This window comes from Prinia subflava, chromosome 1, assembly GCF_021018805.1.
Source record: "Prinia subflava isolate CZ2003 ecotype Zambia chromosome 1, Cam_Psub_1.2, whole genome shotgun sequence".
Classification (NCBI taxonomy): Eukaryota; Metazoa; Chordata; class Aves; order Passeriformes; family Cisticolidae; genus Prinia; species Prinia subflava.
In genome coordinates, this window is record NC_086247.1 from 610,285 (window position 1) to 631,535 (window position 21,251).

The 21,251-nt window shown below is 56.3% G+C and overlaps 1 protein-coding gene across 1 annotated transcript; it reads left to right on the forward strand.

Annotated features, from left to right (window-relative positions):
• The first annotated feature begins 262 nt into the window (after positions 1–262).
• Positions 263–21,184, forward strand: PPP1R16A (protein phosphatase 1 regulatory subunit 16A). The gene is given in 12 exon segments (XM_063400390.1): positions 263–417; positions 2,476–2,976; positions 6,257–6,327; positions 9,443–9,588; positions 9,671–9,774; positions 11,140–11,264; positions 13,430–13,555; positions 13,648–13,695; positions 13,697–13,724; positions 15,294–15,423; positions 19,002–19,281; positions 20,694–21,184. Coding segments are annotated over 11 exon segments (1,668 nt in total). The 5' UTR covers positions 263–417; positions 2,476–2,723; the 3' UTR covers positions 21,051–21,184.
• Positions 21,185–21,251: the final 67 nt, after the last annotated feature.

Here is a 21,251-nt window from a genome sequence, read left to right on the forward strand (position 1 = left end):
GGTTCCCATTACTGGAGTGCTCTAGCGGTGGGAATTGGGAGGGGTGGTCCCATTCACGCCCTGAGGGGGTTTCCCTCTATTGGAAGCCTTGAGAGGCCTGGGGGGACACAGCCACACCTCGAGGGGGGCCCCCAAATCCCTCCCCGAACTTTGGGACCCCCAAACCCGCCCCATTTCGCGGTCGTTTCCTCTCCGCCCGCCAGGGGGCGCCGCGCCGCGCGCCGCCATCTTGAGTGTGGCGGCACCGCCGCCCGCCACTTCCGTGTTTCTCGCACTCACTTCCGGCGTCGCCGGAAGCGCCGCCGTCGCCATGGCGACAGCCCCGCCTCGGGCAGCGGCGGCGGCGGCGGGCAGGGCCCGAGGCCGCAGCGGGGACAGCGAGGGGACAACGAGGGGACAACGAGGCGACAGCGGCCGGTACCGGAGGGCGGGGAGCCTGCGGAGGGGCCTGGGCGGGAGGGGGGACCCGCTGAGGGGGGGGCGCGGGAAAGGGGGCCGGGCAAAATGGCGGTCACGTGAGGGGCGGCCTGAGGGGGGCTTGGGGACATGGCGGGAATCGTGAGGGGACGGCGGGGACAGGGCGGGGTCTGGGGGGTCAGGGGGGCTTGGGGACGGGGGTTGGGGACAGATTCGGGGTCCTGAGGGTGGTTTGGGGACAGGGGGTCACCCCGGGGGGGTTTTGGGGAAACCTCGGGGGGGTTTGGGGACACGGGGGTCACCCCGGGGAGGTCTTGGGGACATCTCGGGGGGGTTTGGGGACACCTCGGGGGGGTTTGGGGACAAGTTCAGGGACTTGGGGGGACCTTGGGGACACCTCAGAGGGGTCTTGGGGACATCGGGAGGGTCTTGGAGACACCTCGAGGGGGGTCTTGGGGACACCAGGAGGGTCTTGGGGTCACCTCGGGGGGGGTCTGGGGACACCTCGGGGGGGGGGGGTTTGGGGACACGGGGGCCACCTCGGAGGGGTCTTGGGGACATCAGGAGGGTCTTGGGGCGCTCTGGGGGCGCTCCCTGTGAAAATTCCCATCCCGGAATTTTGGGAATCCGCGATGGCCCAGAGGGGACAATTCCCACCCTTGGGGACAATTCCCACCCTTGGGGACATCGCGGTGACACCGAACCCCTCCCGGTGGCGGCGGCTCCGTGACGTCAATCCCGGATGAATAAAAGATCGGGAGTTGGGTTTGGAAAGGGAAATTTGAAAGGGAAATTCCCGTGCCCGGATCCGGTGGCGAATTCCCGAATCCCGATGAGCCCGGCCTGGCGCGGCTCCCGCAATTTTGGGGTCATTTCGAGGGATTTTGGGTCATTTCGAGGGATTTTGGGTCATTTTGAGGGATTTTGGGTCATTTTGAGGGATTTTGGGGTCGTTCTGGGGATTTTGGGACCGTTCCGAGGGATTTTGGGGCTGTTTTGAGGGAATTTCGAGGGATTTTGGGGCAGTTTTCAGGGATTTTGGGGTCATTTTGAAAGATTTGGGGTCATCTCGAGGGATTTTGGGGTCATTTTCAGGGAATTTGGGGTCATTCCGAGGGATTTTGGGGTCGTTTTGAGGGATTTTGGGGCTTTTTTGAGGGATTTTGGGGTCATTTTCAGGGAATTTGGGGTCATTCCGAGGGATTTTGGGGTCATTTCGAGGGATTTTGGGGCTGTTTTGAGGGATTTTGGGGTCATTTTGAGGGATTTTGGGGCTGTTTTGAGGGATTTGGGGTCATTTTGAGGGATTTTGGGGCTTTTTTGAGGGATTTTGGGGCTGTATTGAGGGATTTTGGGGTCACTTTTTGGGATTTTGGGGTCATTTCGAGGGATTTTGGGGCTGTTTTGAGGGATTTTGGGGTCATTTCGAGGGATTTTGGGGCTGTTTTGAGGGATTTTGGGGTGTTTTGAGGGATTTTGGAGTCATTTTGAGGGATTTTGGGGTTGTTTTGAGAGATTTCAAGGCCATTCTGGGAATTGTTTCGGAAATGGTGTTGGGAATTCCATCCCCATTTTTCCCTGTGGGAATTCCCGGGGTTTGGACCCCCCCCTTTTCCAACCCCCCCCTCGGCATTCCGGAGGGATTTTTCCCGGGATTAAGGGAATTCTTCTCCTCTTTTCCCCCGGACTTTGCCCCAGCCTTTCCCAACCCGGGAAGGGAGCCCAGGTTTGGGAATCCGGCTCCGCCGGAATCCTCCGGAATCCGCCCGGCCCTGCCCGGCCCTGCCCGTGGGCGCGGAGCCGCTCCCGGTTTTTTCCGCTCCCCACCTGGAATTCTCCCTTTGGATCCCCTTTGGATCAACATTCCCAATATTTTTCCTCCATAAAAACCAACGCAAAAAACCCCAAATTGTCCACGTTTTGTTGTTTTTTTGGGAAGCGTCCGGGCTCGGGAATTCTGGACTCGAGGTCAATCCCGGGATTAGGAAAACCGGGAGAACCGGCCGCGGGTTGGGCACGGAGCCTCTCCCCGGATTTAACCATCCCTCCTTCCTGTAGGATTCCTCCCACGGGATCTTCCCGGATTCCCCGGCAGCGCGGGATAAAAAAAACCGGGAATCCCGGCAGAGGGGGAAGAAAAAACCCAAAATAAACTGAAAAAAAAAAGCGGGAGATGCTTCCCAAACTCCGCCCGGCTCCGGATCCCGGGAAAACGCTGAGGGCAGAGGGATAGGCCCCCGCCGGTTCTGTCCCTCTGCCCCGCTCCCGGCCGTCCTTCCCGAGGTTTTCCCGGTGTTCCCGGGGCCATGGCGGAGCACCGGGAGCTGCTGGCGGAGATGCCGGCGGTGTCGCGGCTCGGCACGGCCGAGCGGCTGCGGCACGCCCAGAGGCGCCGGGCCCAGCAGCTGAAGAGGTGGGCGCAGGCCGAGAGGGAAATCCCGGGAATTCCCGACGGGGACAGGAGGAGGAGGAGGAGGAGGAAGAGCGGCGGGAAGAGGGTGACGTTCCCGGCCAGCGTGCGGCTGCTGGAGGCGGCCGCCCGGCACGACGAGGAGGAAGGTGGGGAGGAATTCCCGGGATTTGGTGCCGGGGGATTCGTGGGAATGGGGGGAAAGCGGGGATGGGGTGGGGATGGAGGGGTGGGAGCGGAGCCGGGGGGTTGGGATACACGGGGGGTCCCTTGGGATCCTTGGGATGGGTTTGGGATCCGTGGGAATGGCCACTGGGATCCTTGGGAATGCCATTGGGATCCTTGGGAATGCCATTGGGATCCTTGGGAATGCCGTTGGAATCCTTGGAATCACCATTGGGATCCTTGGGAATGCCGGTGGGATCCCTGGAATTTCCATCAGGATCCTTGGAATTGCCATTTGGATCCCTGGAATCTGCATTGGGATCCCTGGAATCGCCATTGGGATCCTTGGAATTGACCTTGGGATGTTCCATGGTTCCATTGGGATCCTTGGGAATGGCCACTGGGTTCCTTGGGAATGCCATTGGGATCCTTGGGAATTCCATTGGGATTGCCTTGGATGAGCCATTGGGTTCCTTGGGAATGCCATTGGGATCCGTGGAATTGCCACTGGGATGCTCCATGATTCCATTGGGATTCCTGGTGGATCCATCGGGATTCTTGGAGGTTCCATTGGGATCCCCGGAATCGCCATTGGGATCCTTGGAATTGCCATTGGGATCCTTGGTAATGCCATTGGGATCTTTGGAATTTCCATTGGGATCCTTGGAATTTCCATTGGGATCCTTGGAATGGCCATTGGAATCTTTGGAATTGCCATTGGGATCCTTGGAATTACCATTGGGATGTTCCATGGTTCCATTGGGATCCTTGGGAATGCCGTTGGGATCCTTGGGAATGCCATTGGGATCCTTGGGAATGGCCATTGGGATCCTTGGGAATGCCATTGGAATCCCTGGAATCGCCTTTGGGATCCTTGGAATTTCCATTGGGATCCTTGGGAATTCCATTGGGATTGTCTTGGATGAGCCATTGGGATCCTTGGAATTGCCATTGGGATGTTCCATGGTTCCATTGGGATCCTTGGAATCGCCATTGGGATCCGTGGAATTGCTACTGGGATGCTCCATGATTCCATTGGGATTCCTGGTGGATCCGTCGGGATTCTTGGAGGTTCCATTGGGATCCCTGGAAGCTCCATTGGGATTCCTGGTGGTTCCACTGGGATCCTTTGGAATGCCGTTGGGATCTTTGGAATGGCAATTGGGACGCTCCATGGTGTCACTGGGATCCCTGGAATTGCCATTGGGATGTTCCTTGGATCCATTGGTTTCCTGATGCTTCTATCAGGATCCTTGGAATTGCCATTGGGATCCTTGGAAGTGCCCTTGGGACGGTCCTTGGATCCATTGGGATCCTTGGAGTTCTTGATGGTTCCACCGGAATTCGTGGAATGGTCATTGGGATCCTTGGGAATGCCATTGGGATTCTTGGAATTGTCGTTGGGATCCTTGGGAATGCCATTGGGATTCTTGGAATTGCCGTTGGGATCCTTGGGAATGCCATTGGGATCCTTGGGAATGCCGTTGGGATCCTTGGGAATGCCATTGGGATTGCCTTGGAAGCTCCTTTGGAATTCCTGGTGGTTCCATTGGAATCCTTGGAATTGCCATTGGGATCCTTGGAATTTCCATTGGAATCTTTGGAATTGCCATTGGGATCCTTGGAATTACCATTGGGATGTTCCATGGTTCCATTGGGATCCTTGGGAATGCTGTTGGGATCTTTGGGATTGCCATTGGAATCCCTGGAATCGCCATTGGAATCCGTGGAATTGTCTTTGGGATTCTTGGGAATGCCATTGGGATTGCCATGGGAATGCCATTGGGATCCTTGGATGAGCCATTGGGTTCCTTGGGAATGCCATTGGAATCCTTGGGAATGCCATTGGGATCCTTGGAATGCCACTGGGATGCTCCTTGGATCCACTGGGATCCACTGGGATTCTTGGTGGTTGCACTGCAATCCTTGGAATCACCTTTGGGATCCTTGGAATCGCCTTTGGGGTGTTCCATGGTTCCATTGGAATCCTTGGAATCGCCATTGGGATCCTTGGAAATGCCATTGGGATCCGTGGAATTGCCATTGGGATGTTCCATGGTTCCGTTGGGATTCCTGGTGGTTCCATTGGGATTTTTGGAATTGGCATTGGGATCCCTGGAAGCTCCATTGGGAGCTGGATTCCTGGTGGTTCCATCGGGATGCTCCATGGTGCCATTGGGACTCTTGGAAGTGCCATTGGGATACTCCATCGATCCATTGGGATTCCTCTCCATTGGAATCTTTGGAAGTGCCGTAGGGATTCCTGGTGGTTCCATTGGGATATTCCATGGTGCTGTTGGGATCCTTGGAATGTCCATTGGGATCCTTGGGAATGCCATTGGGATGTTCCATGGGTCCATTGGAATCCTTGGAATTGCCATTGGGATCCTTGGGAATGCCATTGGGATGTTCCATGGGTCCATTGGAATCCTTGGAATCGCCATTGGGACGCTCCTTGGATCCATTGGGATCCTTGGAGTTCTCAATGGTTCCACTGGAATTCTTGGAATCACCACTGAGATCCTTGGAATGGACCTTGAGATGTTCCATGGTTCCATTGGGATGCTCCATGATTCCATTGGGATGCTTGGTGGATCCGTCGGGATTCTTGGAGGTTCCATTGAGATCCCTGGAATTGTCTTTGGGATCCTTGGGAATTCCATTGGGATTGCCTTGAATGAGCCATTGGGATCCTTGGGAATGGCATTGGAATCCTTGGAAATGCCATTGGGATCCCTGGAATTGTCATTGGGATCCTTGGAATGGCCTTTGGGATCCTTGGGAATGCCATTGGGATCCTTGGGAATGCTGTTGGGATCCTTGGGAATTCCATTAGGATCCTTGGGAATGCCATTGGGATCCTTGGGAATGCCATTGGTATCCATGGAATTTCCATTGGGATGCCTGGAATTGCCAGTGGAATCCTTGGAATGGCCATTGGGATTTTCCACGGTTCCATTGGAATCCTTGGAATTTCCATTGGGATGCTCCTTGGATCTATTTGGATCCTTGGAATTCTTGGTGGTTGCACTGAAATCCTTGGAATAGCCATTGGGATCCCTGGAATTCCCATTGGGATCCCTGGAATTCCCATTGGGATCCCTGGAATTTCCATTGGAATCCCCGGAATGGCCCCTAGGATCCCTGGAATCTCCACTGGGATCCCTGGAATCTCCACTGGGATCCCTGGAATGGCCGTGGGGCTCTCCGTGGCTCCGTCGGGGTTCCGGCAGCCCCCGGAATTCCGCTCCCGTTCCTCCGCAGTCCGGCAGTTCCTGGAGAGCGGGATCAGCCCCGACCTGTGCAACGAGGACGGGCTGACGGCGCTGCACCAGGTATTCCCAAATTCCCGGGATTCCCAGCATTCCCGGCATTCCCGGCGTTTCCAGAGCCGGGGCCTTCCTGTGATCCCGTTAACTGACTCTGATATCCGGGTTTGGGGCTTCTCCATCCCACTTCCATCTGCTCATCCCAAATCCTGGTGATCCCAAATCCAGGCCCTTTCCCATCCCAGATTCCAGTGATCCCGGATCCCGGTGATCCCAAATCCAGGCCTTTTCCATCCCGGCTCCATCCATTGATCCCAAATCCCAATATTCCATCTCCACATCCTTCCCATCCCATTTACTGGTGATTCCAGATCCCAGTGATCCCAAATCCAGGCCCTTTCCCATCCCATTCCCTGCTGATCCCAGATCCCAGTGATCCCAAATCCAGGCCCTTTCCCATCCCATTTATTGCTGATCCCAAATCCAGGCCTCTCTTCATTCCATCCCATTCCCTGCTGATCCCAGATCCTGGTGATCCCAAATCCAGGCCCTTTCCCATTCCATGTACTGCTCATCCCAGATCCCAGTGATCCCAAATCCAGGCCCTTTTCCATCCCATTTATTGCTGATCCCGGATCCTGGTGTTCCTAAATCCAGGCCCTTTCCCGTCCTATTCCCTGCTGATCCCAGATCTCAGCAATTCCAAATCCAGGCCCTTTCCCCTTCCATTGACTGCTGATCCCAGATCCTGGTGATCCCAAATCCAGGCCCTTTCCCATCCCATTCCCCGGTGATCCCGGACCCCAATTTCCCAAATCCAGGCCCTTTCCCATCCCGTTCCCCAGTGATCCCAGACCCCGATTTCCCAAATCCGGGTCTTTTCCCATCCCTGGTGATCTGGGATCCTTCCCCATCCCGGTGACACGGAATCTTTCCCATCCCAGCTCCTTCCCTTCCCCTCTTCACCCCCGGATCCCAAATCCCGATGTCCCATTTCCCACGTCCCTCCCATCCCGTGAACCTCCAACGTTCCAGCACCGCGAATCCCACCCCATTCCCATTCCCGTGATTCCCATTTATTCCCGTGTTCCCAAGATTCCCATTATTCCCATCATTCCCATTCCCATGATTCCCATTTATTCCCATGTTTCCCATCATTCCCACCATTCCCATTCCCATCATTCCCACCATTCCCATTCCCATTATTCCCATTCCCATTCCCATCAATCCCGATCCCATTATTCCCACCATTCCCATTCCCAATCCCATTCCCATTCCCACCATTCCCATTCCCATTCCCACCATTCCCATTCCCATTCCCATTCCCATTCCTACCATTCCCACGATTCCCATTCCCATTCCCACCATTCCCATTCCCATTCCCATTCCCATTCCCATTCCCAATCCCATTCCCATCATTCCCAATCCCATCAGTCCCACCATTCCCATTCCCAATCCCATTCCAATCCCATTCCCATTCCATTCCCATTCCCATTCCCACATTCCCAGTGCTGCATCGACGCCTCCCTCCTGCTGGCCCGGCTGCTCCTGGACCATGAAATCCCAAACCCAGTCACAATCCCACCATTCCCACCATTCCCATTCCCAATCCCATTCCCATTCCTACCATTCCCAATCCCATTCCCATTCCCACCATTCCCAATCCCATCATTCCCAATCCCATTCTCATTCCCATTCCCACCATTCCCACCATTCCCACCATTCCCATTCCCATTCCCACCATTCCCATTCCCACATTCCCATTCCCATCATTCCCACATTCCCAGTGCTGCATCGACGCCTCTCTCCCGCTGGCCCGGCTGCTCCTGGACCGTGAAATCCCAATCCCACCATTCCCAACATTCCCAACATTCCCATTCCCATTATTCCCATTCCCATTCCCACATTCCCAGTGCTGCATCGACGCCTCTCTCCCACTGGCCCGGCTGCTGCTGGACCATGAAATCCCAATCCCATTCCCATTATTCCCATCATTCCCATCATTCCCATTTTTCCCACCATTGCCATTCCCATTATTCCCACCATTCCCATTCCCGTCATTCCCAATCCCATTCCCATTCCCACATTCCCAGTGCTGCATCGACGCCTCTCTCCCGCTGGCCCGGCTGCTCCTGGACCAAGAAATCCCAATCCTATAATTCCCATTCCCATTCCCATTCCCATTCCCATCATTCCCACCATTCCCATTCCCATTCCCGCGTTCCCAGTGCTGGATCAACTCTTCCCTCCCACTGGCCCGGCTGCTCCTGGACCGTGAAATCCCAATCCCACCATTCCCACCATTCCCATTCCCACCATTCCCATTCCCATTCCCACATTCCCAGTGCTGCATCGATGCCTCTCTCCCGCTGGCCCGGCTGCTGCTGGCCCATGAAATCCCATTCCCATCATTCCCACCATTCCCATTCCCATTCCCATCATTCCCATTCCCATTCCCATTCCCACCATTCCGATTCCCATTCCCATTCCCATTCCCATTCCCACATTCCCAGTGCTGCATCGACGCCTCTCTCCCGCTGGCCCGGCTGCTGCTGGACCATGAGATCCCAATCCCATCATTTCCAATCCCATCATTCCCAATCCCATTCCCATCAATCCCGTTCCCATTTTTCCCACCATTCCCAGTGCTGGATCAACGACTCCCTCCCATTGGCCGGCTGCTCCTGGCCCATGAAATCCCAATCCCATCATTCCCAATCCCATTTTTCCCATCATTCCTGCCATTCCCATTCCCATTCCCACCATTCCCATCATTCCCAATCCCATTTTTCCCACCATTCCCATTCCCATTCCCAATCCCACCATTCCCAATCCCACCATTCCCAATCCCATTCCCATTTTTCCCATCATTCCCATTCCCATTCCCATTCCCATTCCCATTCCCATTCCCATTCCCATTCCCACCATTCCCATTCCCACCATTCCCATTCCCATTCCCACCATTCCCATTCCCATTCCCATTCCCACCATTCCCATTCCCACCATTCCCACATTCCCAGTGCTGCATCGACGCCTCTCTCCCGCTGGCCCGGCTGCTGCTGGACCATGAGATCCCAATCCCACCATTCCCATTCCCACCATTCCCATTCCCATCATTCCCATTCCCATTCCCACCATTCCCACATTCCCACCATTCCCATTCCCATTCCCACATTCCCAGTGCTGCATCGACGCCTCTCTCCCTCTGGCCCGGCTGCTGCTGGACGCCGGCGCCGATCCGGACGCGCGCGACGCCGAGCTCTGGACCCCCCTCCACGCCGCCGCCACCTGCGGCCACCTGGGCCTGGCGCAGCTGCTGATCCAGCGGTACCTTGGGGACATTGGGGACACCGCGGGGGTGGCACCGGGCCTGTCCCCGGGACTGATCCCGGATTTTTTCATGGATCAGCGGCGCCGACCTGCTGGCGGTGAATTCCGACGGGAACATGCCGTACGACCTGTGCGACGACGAGGCCACGCTGGACTGCCTGGAGAGCGCCATGGCCCACAGAGGTGACACTCGGGGGGTGGCATTTCGGTGACGCTTTGGTGACATTTCGGTGATGTTTCGGTGACACTTCGTTGACATTTTGGTGATGTTTTGTGACATTTTGGTGACATTTCAGTGACATTTTTGTGGCATTTTGGTGACACTTCGGTGACATTTTGGTGACGTTTTGGTGACATTTTGGTGACATTTCAGTGACATTTTGGTGGCATTTTCGTGACATTTTGGTGACAGATGGGGGTTGGTGACATTTTGGTGACATTTTTGGTGACTTTTTGGTGACGTTTGGTGACTCTTTGGTGACTTTTTGGTGACATTTTGGTGACATTTTGGTGACACTGGTGACTTTTTGGTGACATTTTGGTGACATTTTGTTGGCATTTCAGTGATGTTTTGGTGATATTTTGGTGACATTTTTGTGACACTTCGGTGACGTTTTGCTGACATTTCATTGACGCTTTGGTGACATTTCAGTGACATTTTGGTGACGTTTTGGTGACGTTTTGGTGACATTTCATTGACATTTCGGTGACATTTCGGTGACATTTTGGTGACGTTTTGGTGACATTTCAGTGACATTTCGCTGACATTTTGTTGACATTTTTGGTGACATTTTGGTGACGTTTCAGTGACATTTTGGTGACTTTTTGGTGACATTTTGTGATGTTTTGGTGACATTTTGGTGGCATTTTCGTGACATTTTGGTGACAGACGGGGGTTGGTGACATTTTGGTGACGTTCTGGTGGCGTTTTGGTGACATTTTGGTGACGGTTCGGTGACGTTTTGGTGACACTTCAGTGACATTTTGGTGACATTTTGGTGACATTTTGCTGACATTTCAGTGACATTTCGGTGTCATTTCGGAGACGTTTTGGTGACATTTCGGTGACAGTTTGGTGACATTTTGCTGATGTTTTGGTGACATTTCGGTGAAATTTTGGTGGCATTTTGGTGACATTTGGGTGGCATTTTTGTGACATTTTGCCGACGTTTTGGTGACATTTCTGTGACATTTTGCTGACATTTTGGTGACACTTCATTGACATTTTGGTGACATTTTGGTGACATTTTGGTGACATTTTGGTGACCTTTTGGTGACATTTCGGTGACATTTTGGTGACACTTCGGTGACATTTTGGTGACACTTCATTGACATTTTGGTGACATTTTGATGACATTTCGGTGACATTTCGGTGATGTTTTGGTGATGTTTTGGTGATGTTTTGGTGTTGTTTTGGTGACATTTCAGTGACATTTTGCCGACATTTTGCTGACATTTCGGTGACATTTCGGTGGTAGATGAGGGGGGTTGGTGGCCCCGGCGGGCGGTGTCACCTTTGTCACCTTTGTCACCCTCCTGTCCCTGCAGGGATCACCCAGGAGCGCATCGAGGCCGCGCGGGCGGCGCCGGAGCGCGCCATGCTCCAGGACATCCGGGGACTCATCCGGGACGGTGCCGACCTGGACGCGCCCGGGGGACACGGGGCCACCCTGGTGGGACCTTGGGGACATTCGGGGACACCGGGAGGGGGGCACTGGAAGGGGGAGGGGGCGCCCAGGGGAGGGGACAGTGGGGGAGGGATGGGGGATAGGGAGGGGTTGTGGGCAGGGGGACACTGGGGGTGACTGGAGGGGGACCAGGGTGGCACTGGGAGGATCAGGGTGACACTGGGGGACACTGGGAGGGTCAGGGTGACAATGGGAGGGTCAGGGTGACACTGGGGATGACTGGAGGGGGACCAGGGTGACACTGGGAGGGGATGAGTGTGACACTGGGGGACACTGGGAGGGCTTCAGAGGGGCACTGGGGGACACTGGGAGGGTCAGGGGGGCACTGGGGGTGACTGGAGGGGGACCAGGGTGACACTGGGAGGGTCAGGGTGACACTGGGGGACAGAGGGAGGGGATGGGGGTGGCACTGGGGGTGACTGGAGGGGGACCAGGGTGACACTGGGAGGGACTGGGTGACACTGGGAGGATCAGGGTGACACTGGGGGTCACTGGAGGGGATGGGGTGGCACTTGAAGGGGATTTGGGTGACACTGGGGGACACTGGGAGGGTCAGGGTGGCACTGGGAGGGGGTCAGGGTGGCACTGGGGGACACTGGGAGGGGGTTGGGGTGGCACTGGGGGTGACTGGAGGAGGACCAGGGTGACACTGGGAGGGTCAGGGTGGCACTGGGGACACTGGGAGGGGATGAAGGTGACACTGGGGGACACTGGGAGGGGATTGGGGTGGCACTGGGGGTGACTGGAGAAGGACCAAGGTGGCACTGGGAGGATCAGGGGGACACTGGGAGGGACTGGGTTACACTGGGAGGATCAGGGTGACACTGGAGTCACTGGGAGGGGATTGGGGTGACACTGGGAGGGTCAGGGTGACACTGGAGTCACTGGGAGGGGATTGGGGTGACACTGGGAGGGTCAGGGTAGCACTGGGGTCACTGGGGAGGGACCAGGGTGACACTGGGAGGGGATGAGGATGACACTGGGGGTCAGTGGGAGGGCTTCAGAGGGGCACTGGGGGACACTGGGAGGGTCAGGGTGGCACTGGGGGATGCTGGGAGGGGATGAGGGGGACACTGGGAGGGGTTGTGGGCAGGGTGGCACTGGGGGACACTGGGAGGGGATTGGGGGACACTGGGGGTGACTGGAGGGGGACCAGGGTGACACTGGGAGGGGATTGGGGTGGCACTGGGGACACTGGGAGGGGATTGGGGTGGCACTGGGGACACTGGGAGGGGGTTGGGGTGGCACTGGGAGGGTCAGGGTGGCACTGGGGGACACTGGGGAGGGACCAGGGTGACACTGGGAGAATCAGGGTGACATTAGGGGGAATCAGGGTGACACTGGGAGTCACTGGGAGGGGTTCAGAGGGGCACTGGGGGACACTGGGAGGGTCAGAGTGACACTGGGGGTGACTGGAGGGGGACCAGGGTGACACTGGGAGGGCCAGGGTGACACTGGGGTTCACTAGAGGTGACCAGGGTGACACTGAGGGACACCGGGTGAGTCTCCCCATGCCCCTGGTGACGCTGGAGAGGGACCAGAGTGACATTGGGAGTGTCAGGGTGGCACTGGGGGACACTGGGAGGGGGTTGGGGTGGCACTGGGAGGGTCAGGGTGGCACTGGGGGTGACTGGAGGGGGACCAGGGTGACACTGGGAGGGTCAGGGTGACACTGGGGGTGACTGGAGGGGGACCAGGGTGACACTGGGAGGGGATGAGGGTGACACTGGGGGACACTGGAGGGACTTGGGGTGAGTCCTCCCTCCCCCAGTCCCACTGAGGTGCCACCACCGCTGTCCCCAACCCCTCCTGTCCCCTGTTGTCCCACCCTGTCCCCCGCTGTCCCCTCCTGTCCCCCCATCCCCCTCCTGTCCCCTCCTGTCCCCTCCTGTCCCCTCCTGTCCCCTGCTGTCCCCTCCTGTCCCCTCTGTGCCCCGCTGTCCCCTGCTGTCCCCTCCTGTCCCCCGCTGTCCCCTCCTGTCCCTGCTGTCCCCTCCTGTTCCCTCCTGTCCCCCCTGTCCCCTTTGTCCCCTCTGTCCCCCACTGTCTCCTCCTGTCCCCTCCTGTCCCCTCCTGTCCCCCCCGTCCCCTCTTGTCCCCAATGTCCCCTCCTGTCCCCTCCTGTCCCCTGCTGTCCCCTCTGTCCCCAGCTGCACGTGGCCGCCGCCCGCGGGTTCCTGGCGGTGGCCGAGCTGCTGCTGGAGCACCGCGCCCGGCCGGACGCGCGCGACGCCGACGGCTGGCAGCCGCTGCACGCCGCCGCCTGCTGGAGACAGGTCTGTCCCCTCCCTCCCCTGGGGACACCCTGGGGACACCTGGGGACAATGCCACCCCCCGGGTTCCCACCGTGTTTGGGTTTTGTCCCCAGGTGGAGCTGGCGGAGCTGCTGGTGGCGCACGGCGCCGAGCTGGGCGCTGCGCTCGCTGCAGGACGAGACGCCCCTGGGTGCGTCCGCTGCGGGGACAGCTGGGGACATTTGGGGACATTTGGAGACATTTCCGTGACATTTCGGTGATGTTTCGGTGACATTTTTTTGACATTTTTGTGACATTTTGGTGACATTTTGGTGACATTTTGGTGACATTTCGGCGACATTTCGGTGACATTCCGGTGCCATTTTGGTGACATTTCAGTGACATTTTGGTGACATTTTGGTGACGTTTCAGTGACATTTTGGTGCCATTTCGGTGCCATTTTGGTGCCATTTTGGTGACCTTTTGGTGACATTTCGGTGACATTTTGCTGACATTTTGCTGACATTTTTGGTGCCGTTTCGGTGCCATTCCCGTGACATTTTGGTGACGTTTGGTGACGTTTGGTGACATTTTTGGTGACATTTTGGTGACATTTTGGTGTTGTTTTGGTGACATTTCAGTGACATTTTTGGTGACATTTCAGTGACATTTCAGTGACATTTGGTGACATTTTGGTGACGTTTTTGGTGACGTTTGGGTGACATTTTTGGTGACATTTTGGTGACGTTGTTGTGGCATTTCAGTGAAATTTTGGTGACGTTTTGGTCACATTTCAGTGACATTTCGGTCACATTTTTGGTGACGTTTTGGTGACGTTTTGGTGACATTTTGGTGACGTTTCGGTGACATTTCGGTGACATTTCGGTGCCATTTTGGTGACATTTTGGTGACATTTCGGTGACATTTCGGTGGCATTTCAATGAGTCTTTGGTGCCATTTTGGTGCCATTTTGGTGCCATTCCAGTGACATTTTGATGGCATTTTGTTGACATTTGGTGACATTTGTGTGACATTTTGGTGCCATTCCGGTGACATTTTGATGACATTTTGCTGACGTTTTGATGATGTTTTGGTCACATTTCAGTGACATTTTTGCTGACATTTTTGGTGACATTTCGGTGACATTTTGGTGACATTTCGGTGACATTTTGGTGACATTTTTGGTGCCATTTCGGTGACATTTTTGTGACCTTTCGGTGACCTTTTGGTGACATTTTGGTGACATTTTTGGTGCCATTTCGGTGACATTTTTGTGACCTTTCGGTGACCTTTCGGTGACATTTTGGTGACATTTTGGTGACATTTTTGGTGACATTTCAGTGACGTTTTGCTGACATTTCGGTGACATTTTGGTGACATTTTGGTGCAATTTCAGTGCCATTTCTGTGACATTTTGGTGACACTTGTGTGACATTTTGGTGCCATTTCGGTGATGTTTCAGTGACATTTTGGTGACACTTTGGTGACATTTTGCTGACATTTTTGGTGCCGTTTCGGCGCCATTCCGGTGACTTTTTGGTGCCATTTCGGTGACATTCCGGTGACATTCCGGTGCCATTCCGGTGACATTCCGGTGCCATTCCGGTGACATTTTGGTGACATTTCAGTGACATTTCGGTGACATTTTGGTGACATTTTTGTGACATTTTTGGTGCCATTTTGCTGACATTTTGCTGACATTTTTGGTGCCGTTTCGGTGCCATTCCGGTGCCATTCCGGTGCCATTCCGGTGACATTTTGGTGACGTTTGGTGACACAGACGTGTGCGGGGACGAGGAGGTGCGGGCGCGGCTGCGGGAGCTGCGGCACCGGCGCGCGGCCGCGCTCAGGGGACACGAGCGGCACCGGACGCCGCTGCAGAGGAGAACGTCCAGCGCCGGCAGCCGCGGGTCAGCGGGGACGGGACTGGGGGAACTGGGAGGGACTGGGAGGGACTGGGAGGGGTTCAGGGGGGACTGGGGGGGACTGGGAGGGACTGGGGGGAACTGGGGGGAACTAGGAGGGGATCAGGGTGGCACTGGGAGGGACTGGGAGGAACTGGGAGGGACTGGGAGGGACTTGGGGAAACTGGGAGGGGTTCAGGGGGGCACTGAGGGGAACTGGGAGGGACTGGGAGGGGTTCAGGGGGGACTGGGGGGGACTGGGAGGGACTGGGAGGGACTGGGGGGGACTGGGAGCAGGTCAGGGGGTACTTGAGGGAAATGGAGGGCACTGGGAGGAACTGGGGGGAACTGGGAGGGACTGGGAGGAACTGGGGGGAACTGGGAGGAGCTGGGTGGGGGTCAAGGGGCACTGGGGGGAACTGGGAGGGGGTCAGGGGAGCACTGGGAGGGGTTCAGGGGGGACTGGGAGGGGGTCAAGGGGGCACTGGAGGGAACTGGGAGGGACTGGGGGGAACTGGGGGGAACTAGGAGGGGATCAGGGTGGCACTGGGAGGGACTGGGAGGAACTGGGAGGGACTGGGAGGGAGTCAGGGGGCACTGGGAGGGACTGGGGGGAACTGGGGGGAACTAGGAGGGGATCAGGGTGGCACTGGGAGGGACTGGGAGGAACTGGGAGGGACTGGGAGGGGGTCAGGGGGCACTGGGAGGGACTGGGGGGAACTGGGGGGAACTAGGAGGGGATCAGGGTGGCACTGGGAGGGACTGGGAGGAACTGGGAGGGACTGGGAGGAACTGGGAGGGACTGGGGGGGACTGGGAGGGACTGGAAGGGACTGGGGGGACTGGGAGAGACTGGGAGGCACTGGGGGGCACTGGGAGGGGGTCAGGGGAGCACTGGAGGGACTGGGAGGGGGTCAGGGGGGCACTGGGAGGGTCAGTGAGGTACTGGGAGGGACTGGGAGGAGGTCAGGAGGGTACTGGGAGGGACTGGGAGGGGGTCAGGGGGCCACTGGGAGGGTCTGGGAGGTACTGGGAGCGACTGGGGAGCACTGGGAGGAACTGGGAAGGGGTCAAGGGGTCACTGGGGGGAACTGGGTGAGGGTCCCCACGGCCATGGTGACACTGGGGGGGATCTGGGTGACACTGGGGTCACTGGGAGGGTTCCAGAGGGGCACTGGTGACACTGGGGGGGATCTGGGTGACACCGGGGGGGGTCGCCACATTTCAGGGGTGACATTTGATGTCTCTACATCCCTCAAAATTCCCAAATCCCTGGAATAATCCCCAAAATCCCCGGAATAATCCCCAAAATCCCCGGAATAATCCCAAAATCCCCGGAATAATCCCCAAAATCCCCGGAATAATCCCCAAAATCCCCGGAATAATCCCAAAATCCCCGGAATAATCCCCAAAATCACCGGAATAATCCCCAAAATCACCGGAATAATCCCTGAATTCCCCAGAATTCCTGGAATAATCCCCAAAATCTCTGGTATAATCCCCAAAATCCTCGGAATTCCTGGAATAATCTCCAAAATCTCTGGAATTCCTGGAATAATCCCCAAAATCCCTGGAATTCCTGGAATAATCCCCAAAAATCCCCGGAATTCCGGGAATAATTCCCAAAATCCCCGGAATAATCCCCAAAATCCCCGGAATTCCCAGAATAATTCCCAAAATCCCTGGAATTTCGGGAATAATCCCTGAAATTTTGGGAATAATTCCCGGAATTCCCAAATCCCAGGAAGGTGGTGTGCAGGGCCAGCGTGTCGGAGTCCCCAAAATCCCGGAATAATCCCCAAAATCCCTGTAACAAGTCCCAAAATCCCCGGAATTCCTGGAATAATCCCCAAAATCTCTGGAATTCCTGGAATATTCCTTGGAATTCCTGGAATAATCCCGGAATTCCGGGTCTCCAGGAAGGTGGTGCGCAGGGCCAGCGTGTCAGAGTCCCCAAAATTCCTGGAATAATCCCCAAAATCCCCGGAATAATCCCCAAAATCCCCGGAATTCCGGGATAATTTCCCAAAATCTCTGGAATTCCAGGATAATTTCCCAAATCCCTGGGGAATTCCGGGAATAATCCCCAAAATCCCTGGAATTCCGGGAATAATTCCCAAAATCCCTGGAATTCCTGGAATAATTCCAAAAAATCCCTGGAATTCCTGGAATAATCCCCCAAATCCCTGGAATTACTGGAATAATTCCAAAAAATCCCTGGAATTCTGGGAATAATTCCCAAAATCCCCAGAATAATCCCCCAAATCCCTGGAATTCTGGGATAATTTCCCAAAATCCCTGGAATTTTGGGAATAATTCCCAGAATTCCCAAATCCCAGGAAGGTGGTGCACAGGGGCAGCACACCGGAGTCCCCAAAATCCCAGAATAATCCCCAAAATCCCCAGAATAATCCCCAAAATCCCCAGAATAATCCCCAAAATCCCCGGAATTCCGGGATAATTTCCCAAAATTCCTGGAATTTGGGGAATAATCCCTGGAATTCCGGGAATAATTCCCGGAATTCCCGAATCCCAGGAAGGTGGTGCGCAGGGCCAGCGTGTCGGAGTCCCCAAAATCCCGGAATAATCCCCAAAATCCCTGTAACAAGTCCCAAAATCCCCGGAATTCCTGGAATAATCCCCAAAATCTCTGGAATTCCTGGAATATTCCTTGGAATTCCTGGAATTATCCCGGAATTCCGGGTCTCCAGGAAGGTGGTGCGCAGGGCCAGCGTGTCGGAGTCCCCAAAATCCCCGGAATAATCCCCAAAATCCCTGGAATTCGGGGATAATTTCCCAAAATCTCTGGAATTCCGGGATAATTTCCCAAATCCCTGGGGAATTCCGGGAATAATCCCCAAAATCCCTGGAATTCCGGGAATAATCCCCAAAATCCCTGGAATTCCGGGAATAATTCTCAAAATCCCTGGAATTCCTGGAATAATCCCCAAAAATCCCCGGAATTCCGGGAATAATTCCCAAAATCCCCGGAATAATTCCCAAAATCCCCAGAATTCCGGGATAATTTCCCAAAATCCCTGGAATTTTGGGAATAATTCCCGGAATTCCCAAATCCCAGGAAGGTGGTGCGCAGGGGCAGCACATCGGAGTCCCCAAAATCCCGGAATAATCCCCAAAATCACCAGAATAATTCCCAAAATCACCGGAATTCCCGGAATAATCCCCAAAATCTCTGGAATTTTGGGAATAATCCCCAAATTCCCGGAATTCCAGGAAGGTGGTGCACAGGGCCAGCGTGTCGGAGTCCCCAAAATCCCTGGAATAATCCCCAAAAATCTCAAAATTCTGGGATAATTCCCGAGATCTCTGGAATTTTGGGAATAATCCCTGGAATTCTGGGAATAATCCAGGAATTCCTGGAATTATCCCGGAATTCCGGGTCTCCAGGAAGGTGGTGCGCAGTGCCAGCGTGTCGGAGTCCCCAAAATTCCTGGAATAATCCCCAAAATCACCAGAATAATCCCCAAAATCCCCGGAATTCCGGGATAATTTCCCAAAATCCCTGGAATTTGGGGAATAATCCCCGGAATTTTGGGAATAATTCCCGGAATTCCGGATTCCCAGGAAGGTGGTGCGCAGGGCCAGCCTGTCGGAGCGCTCCAGCCTGTACCGGCGGCAGCAGCAGCGCGAGGCCATCGTGTGGCAGCGCGGGGGACACCAAGGGGACAGCGAGGACGAGGACAGGGGGACACCCGGGGACAGCCAGGGGACAGCCCGGGGGACGGCCGGGGACACCGAGGGGACGGCTGGGGACATCGAGGGGACGGCCGGGGACACCGAGGGGACAGCAGGGGACACCGAGGAACGGACGGAGACGGAGAACAGGCAGCACGGCGGAGCCGGGGTGAGGGACAGTGGGGACATTGGGGACACTGGGGACACTGGGGACACTGGGGACATCAGGAACATTGGGGACATCAGGGACATCATGGACGTCAGGGGGGACATGGGTGTGAGGGACATCGGGGGGACATTGGGGACATCGAGGACACAGTGGGGACATCAGGGACATTGGGAGGGATGTGGGTGTGAGGGACATTGGGGACACTGGGGACATCGGGGACATCAGGGACATCGGGGACATCGGGGACATCGGGGGGTGACATCCATGTGAGGGAGACCAGGGACATCAGGGGGACATCGGGGACATCGGGGGGACATCGGGGGCACTGGGGACATCAGGGCTATTGGGGACATCGAGGACACAGTGGGGACATCAGGGACATCAGGGGGGATATGGGGACATCGGGGACAGTGGGGACATCGGGGGGACATCAGGGACATTGGGGGGGACATGGGTGTGAGGGACGCTGGGGACACCAGGACGTTGGGGACATTGGGGGGACATTGGGGACATCGGGGGGGACATCGGGGACATAGGGGACATCAGGGACACGGGGGGACATCGGGGACATTGGGGACATGGAGGACATGGATGTGAGGGACATCAGGGACATGGCAGGACATGGAGAGGTGACATCCATGTGAGGGACACTCGGGACATCGGGGACACCGGGACATTGAGGACATTGGGGGGACATTGGGGACATCGAGGCACCGACAGGGACCGGGCAGAGGCAGCGCGGCAGAGCCGGGGTGAGGGACAGCGGGGACACTGGGGACATTGAGGGGACATTGGGGGGGACATCGGGGACACTGGGAACATTGGGGACATGGGAGACACTGGGGACATTGGGGACACTGAGGACATTGGGGACATCGGGGACATTGGGGGGGACATTGGGGGGTCATTGGGGACATCTGGGGGAATGTGGATGTGAGGGACATTGGGGACATCGGGGGACCTTGGGGACATTGGGGCTGAGGGACATTGGGGAACATTGGGGACACCTTGGGGACATTAGGGGGGGCATTGGGGACATTGGGGACATTTGGGACACTGGGGACATTGGGGGTCTTGGGGACATTGGGGACTTGGGGACTTTGGGGGCATTGGGGACTTTGGGGGCATTGGGGACACTGGGGACATTGGGGACATTGGGAACAGTGGGGACATTAGGGGACCTTGGGGACATTGGTGACTTTGGGGACACTGGCAAACCTTGGGGACACTGGGGGACACTGAGGGACCTTGGGGACACTGGTGACACCACGCGGGTGACATCAGCGTGTTGGTGACAATGACGGGTGGGGGGAGCTGGTGGCCAGGGTGACACCAGTGCCACCGGCGAGGGGACAACGGGTGACACCGCCATGTCCCCATTGTCCCCTCCCTTTTTCTTTTTGTCCCCTCAGGACCCCTCCCCCCCCTCGGACCCTCACCCCAACGGCTCCGCGCTGTCCCCAATGTCCCCAATGGTGTCCCCAATGTCCCCAGCAGTGTCCCCTCCCCGCTGTCCCCCCGCGGGTGACAAAAGCCACCCCCTCACCCTGGCGCACCTCAAGCGACACCGCGCGGCCGCCAACGCCCACCCCAGGAGAGACCCCGGGACCGCCCTCGGGGACAGCGGGGACACCCCTGGTGACACCCCTGGGGACATTGGGGACATTGGGGACACCCTTGGGGACATCGCGGACCCGCCCCGGCTCCGCCTCACGGCGCCGGCCGAGGACGCGCATGCGCAGAGGCAGCGCTGCTGCCGCCTCATGTGACGCAATTTCGGCTTTTTTTTTTCGGAATTCCCAAATTTTTTTGGGATTCCCAAAATTTTTTTTGGGTTTCCAAAATTTTTTGGGGATTCCCAGAATTTATTGGGGTTTTTCGGGGTCTCTTTTTTGGGGTTTTTTGGGTTTTCGCGCCCCCCAAAAAAAAGGGGGGGCGGATTTTTGCAGCACTCCGTGGTTGTGGTGGTT